The sequence below is a fragment of the Otolemur garnettii genome, unplaced genomic scaffold (genome assembly GCF_000181295.1).
Source record: "Otolemur garnettii isolate 467f Iridium unplaced genomic scaffold, OtoGar3 scaffold00073, whole genome shotgun sequence".
Classification (NCBI taxonomy): Eukaryota; Metazoa; Chordata; class Mammalia; order Primates; family Galagidae; genus Otolemur; species Otolemur garnettii.
In genome coordinates, this window is record NW_003852468.1 from 7,041,059 (window position 1) to 7,045,413 (window position 4,355).

The 4,355-nt window shown below is 39.7% G+C and overlaps 1 protein-coding gene and 1 non-coding gene across 3 annotated transcripts in view; one reads left to right on the forward strand and one right to left on the reverse strand.

Moving 5' to 3' along the window:
* The window catches only part of TRIM33 (tripartite motif containing 33), an 82,043-nt gene that overhangs the window by 56,529 nt on the left and 21,159 nt on the right, over positions 1–4,355 (forward strand). For both annotated transcript variants that reach the window (XM_023515486.1, XM_023515487.1), the window contains one exon: positions 4,050–4,182. In XM_023515486.1, the coding sequence (XP_023371254.1) occupies positions 4,050–4,182 (133 nt within the window). The remainder of the gene's footprint in view (positions 1–4,049; positions 4,183–4,355) is intronic.
* On the reverse strand, positions 5–143 carry LOC111726635. Its single transcript, XR_002774369.1, has one exon. It is a non-coding gene; the product is annotated as a small nucleolar RNA SNORA8 (small nucleolar RNA).

Consider the following 4,355-nt stretch of genomic DNA (forward strand, 5'->3'; position numbering starts at 1 on the left):
AAAAAAAAAAAAAAAAAGAAATACCGGGTTTAACATGCACAACATTAAGAAAACCAACAATTCTAGGTAGTGAATTTCTGTGGCACTGACCTTTGAACACCCCAGCAGGAATAAACTGCTGGGTCCAGATACTATGTTGTATAGTTCCCACTCCTCATTATAAAGTAAGCTCAGGGGGGAAGGACCAAGAAACTATGCTTAATAGGAAATTATAATCATTCATTTAACAAGTATATTGAGCATTTTCTTTGTGATTGTTTTGAGAAACAGTGAGGACGAGAGAAGACCTGTCCTAGAATTTACAGTTCATACAGTAGAATATTAAGTGAACAAAAAGGAATGAACTTGATATAGCAACATGGATAAATACCAAAATAATTATGTTGGCTTGGTGCCTGTTGCTCAGTGGTTAGGGTTCTGGCCACATACACCGGGGCTGGTGAGTTTGAACCCAGCCCAGGCCTGCTAAACAACAATGACAACTACAACAAAAAAATAGCCAGGCATTGTGGTGGGTGCCTATAGTCCAAGCTACTTGGGAGGCTGAGGCAAGACAGTCACTTAAACCCAAGAGTTTGAGGTTGCTGTGAGCTTTAATGCCATAGCGCTCTACTGAGGGTGACATAGTGAGACTCTGTCTCCCAAAAAAAAAAAAAAAAAAAGTTAAAAAAATTATGCTGAGTGAAATAAAACATGAAAAAAGCGTTTATGATTCCATATATATACAAAAAACTAAAATGACAGAAAACAAATCACTGGTCGGTTGAGGACAAGGTTAAGGGAGAAAGAATTGGTTATTTATATCATTTATACACTAATGCTCTTTTTTAAAAGCTGCATTAAGGCATAATAAGCATGTAGTTCTGTGAGATAAGTTGGTAGAAGTATAATTACTGGGTCAAAGTGGTTATATGTTTAAAGTTTATGTAGAGGGTCAGGCGTGGTGGCTCAGGCCTATAATCCTAGCACTCTGAACGGCTGAGGTGGATTGCTTGAGCTCATGAGTTCAAGACCAGCCTGAGGAAGAGCAAGGTTGTCTCTAAAAAAAATAGCAGGGCATTGTGGCAGGTACCAGTAATCCCAGCTACTTGGGAGGCTGAGGCAAAAGAATTGTTTGAGTCCAGGAGGATGAGGTTGCTGTGAGCTATGATGCTTCCGTACTCTACTGAGGATGACAAAGTGAGACTGTTTCCAAAAAGAAAAAAAATTAAAAAGTAAACAGCTGGGCATTGTGGTAGGTACCTGGAGTCCTAGCTACCAGAGAGGCTGAGGCAAGGGAATGGCTTTGAGTGTAAGAGTTGTGTAAGAGGTTGCTGTGAGCTGTGATGACATGGCATTCTACTGAGGGCAACAAAGTGAGATCCTGCCTCAGCCTCCTGAGTAGCTGGGACTACTACAATGCCTGGCTAGTTTTTCTACTTTTAGTAGAGACAGGGTTTTATTCTTGCTCAGGCTGGTCTTGAACTCCTGAGCTCCATTTCAGCCTATCAGAGTGCTAGGACTAAAGGTGTGAGCCCTTGTGCTTGGCCTGTTCATTATTTTTACTTCTTCTATGAATTTTCTTTGTCCTGTGTGAAATGCCTTTGGTCATTTTCCTATTGGATTGAACTATTATATAATATTTGGTATATGGGGCCGGCGCCCTACCTACTGAGCCATAGGCGCTAATGCCCAAGGTCAGGTTATTTCTTAAGCAAATTTACTTTTGGTTCAAAACAGAAATCTAAATATATACATTTACTTTTTGTTCTCCTTTCTTCCCCTAAAAGCACATTGATTTGCCTGTAGTTTTTCAAGGATGCTCAAAAATACTGGTTTAACGGATATATGAATTAACGTTTTTCCTGTTAGACTTTTAACTTTATTGATGGTGATTCTGAGTGTCTAGTGAAACCTGTAGATGAATGCGTCAGTTAACACTTTTCTGAAGGAGGCTGTAATGGCTGCAGGGAAGCCTTTTTTTTATATACTTCCTATTCTTTTCTTCCTGGCCTGTCTGTTCACTCTTTTAACCTTAGAGTTGCCTTTCTGGCCAGAGCTGTAAATTGCAGGTGAAGAGTATAAAAAGAGTAATAAAAGAGTAAAAAGGAGTAGGTAACATGGAATTTTTATGTCTGTTTTGAATCATCCCCCCCCTCCTTTGTTTTTAGGTGGGATGCAGCCCCATTTCCATTTGTGGTCCACATTAGGTGCTCCCCCTCTTCACAAATCCTCCAGTGGAGTGAGTTGCAAATATGGAATTCTCCTCTAATTTTAACTTTACAAGTGCATCCTTGGCCAACAGCTGTGACCACAGATCACAGCTCCTACTATCCTTTAATTGTTCTTCTGTTAACTCTCAACCTACCTTTTAACCTTTAGCCCTTCACGTCTCTGGCATGTGATTTTGTAAGAGCTTTCAGAAAATTGCCTTGTTTACTTTTTAGGAGAATTCTCCCTTGCCTGTGATGTATTGTGGATGCTCCATTCTGAGCATTTTTCCAATTCTACCTTGGTTTATATTGATAGTTTACTCCAAAGTTTCTATTTTCATAATGTCATTTCTGATTTTAGGTATGAAAATCAGTTTGCTTTTAGGGGAAGAAAGGAGAACAAAAAGTAAATGTATATATTTAGATTCCTATTTTTGAACCAAAAGTAAATTTGATTAAGAAATAACCTGACCTTGGGCAGCGCCTATGATTCAGTGGGTAGGGCACTGGCCCCATATATTGAGGGTGGCAGGTTCAAACCCAGCCCCAGCCAAACTGCAATAAAAAATAGCTGGGCGTTGTGGTGGGCACCTATAGTCCCAGCTACTCAGGAGGCTGAGGCAAGAGAATCACCTATGCCCAGGAGTTGGAGGTAGCTGTGAGCTATGATGCCACGGTACTCTACCAATATCGATAGAGTGAGACTCTGTCTCTACAAAAAAGAAAGAATCTGATATTTATTGACTAGATGTAGGTATAATTAGAAAACAAGAAGATTAACAAGTAACAATAATTTGATCATTTCTTAAATGAAGTAGTATAAAATTTGATTTAAGGTAATTTTAATACTTAAATAGTATTAAAATTTTAATACTTAAAGAAGAGTAATACTTTACTCTTTCTTACATAAATATTTTCTTTTTCTTTTTGGTGAGACAGAGTCTCACTGTGTTGCCCTCAGTAGAGTGCTATGGCGTCACAGCTCACAGCAACCTCAGACTCTTGGGCTTAAGCGACTCTTCTGCCCCAGTCTCTCAAGTAGCTGGGACTGTAGGTGCTCACCACAACGCGCCTCTATTTTTCTGTTGCAGTTGTCATTGTTGCCTAGCTGGCCTGGGCTGTGTTCAGAGTCACCAGCCTCGGTGTATGTGGCCAGTGCTGTAACCACTGTGCTATAGGTGCTGAGCCCATTCCCAAAGCATCATTGTAGTGCTTTGAGAAAATTTCACCTAAATGTGCAGTTTAGGTGGCACATTTTAAAGATAAGAAAGTGATGTTTAAATTGGAAATCATCCCTAAATCACAGTGCTGGGTCCTCTGGCTTTATCCTGTTTCCTGTAAGTACAAAAAGGACTCAGATCTCCTGTTGACTGTTCCTTTTGTGTTGTATGCAGTAAGAGGCCTTCCTGTTTCTGGAGAAGGGCTTTCTACAGGCTTTTCAGAGCTTTAAGTTGGGTACTGATGTGATTACACTTCTGGGTAGGTGGATGAGTGTGGCGGGACTGTAGACATTGAAAAGGGGGAGGATTAGGCTAAGGAGAAGAATAATGATACTCAGGGCCCTGTGTCAATTTTAAGAGAAGGTAACAATGTCAGGTATTTTCATAGTAGAACATACAGGATTTAATAGATCATTAGGTTTTACCCTGAACATCTGGTTATTTGTTGAATAATATGGTTTTATTCATGTAAATTTTATATGGTATGGGTTCTCAGGGGAACTGAAAGAAGCAATAGTTCAGCTGAGTTTGATTTTGGATGATCTGTTAGTTTAACTGCGTATAAGTGGTTGCACTAATGAAATTAGTACGTTTTCTACTTTAATCATTGCAAATGTATCTTTTTTCTTCTTTTCAGTTGGAAGATGCTGGCTCAAGTAGTTTAGATAATCTACTAAGTAGATACATCTCAGGCAGTCACTTACCCCCACAGCCTACAAGCACCATGAATCCTTCCCCAGGACCCTCTGCCCTATCTCCAGGATCATCAGGTAAGGCAAACAGATATTCCCTTACTTCTCTAATACTTAAAAAAAAAAGTCTCTTTCAGTTCTCTATTAGTGTTCTATAGAAAAAATAGAATCAACAATAGGTATGGAGCAGGAGATAGAGAGAAAGGTTTATGTTAAGGAATTGGCTTGTGGCTCGGCGCCTGTGGCTCAAG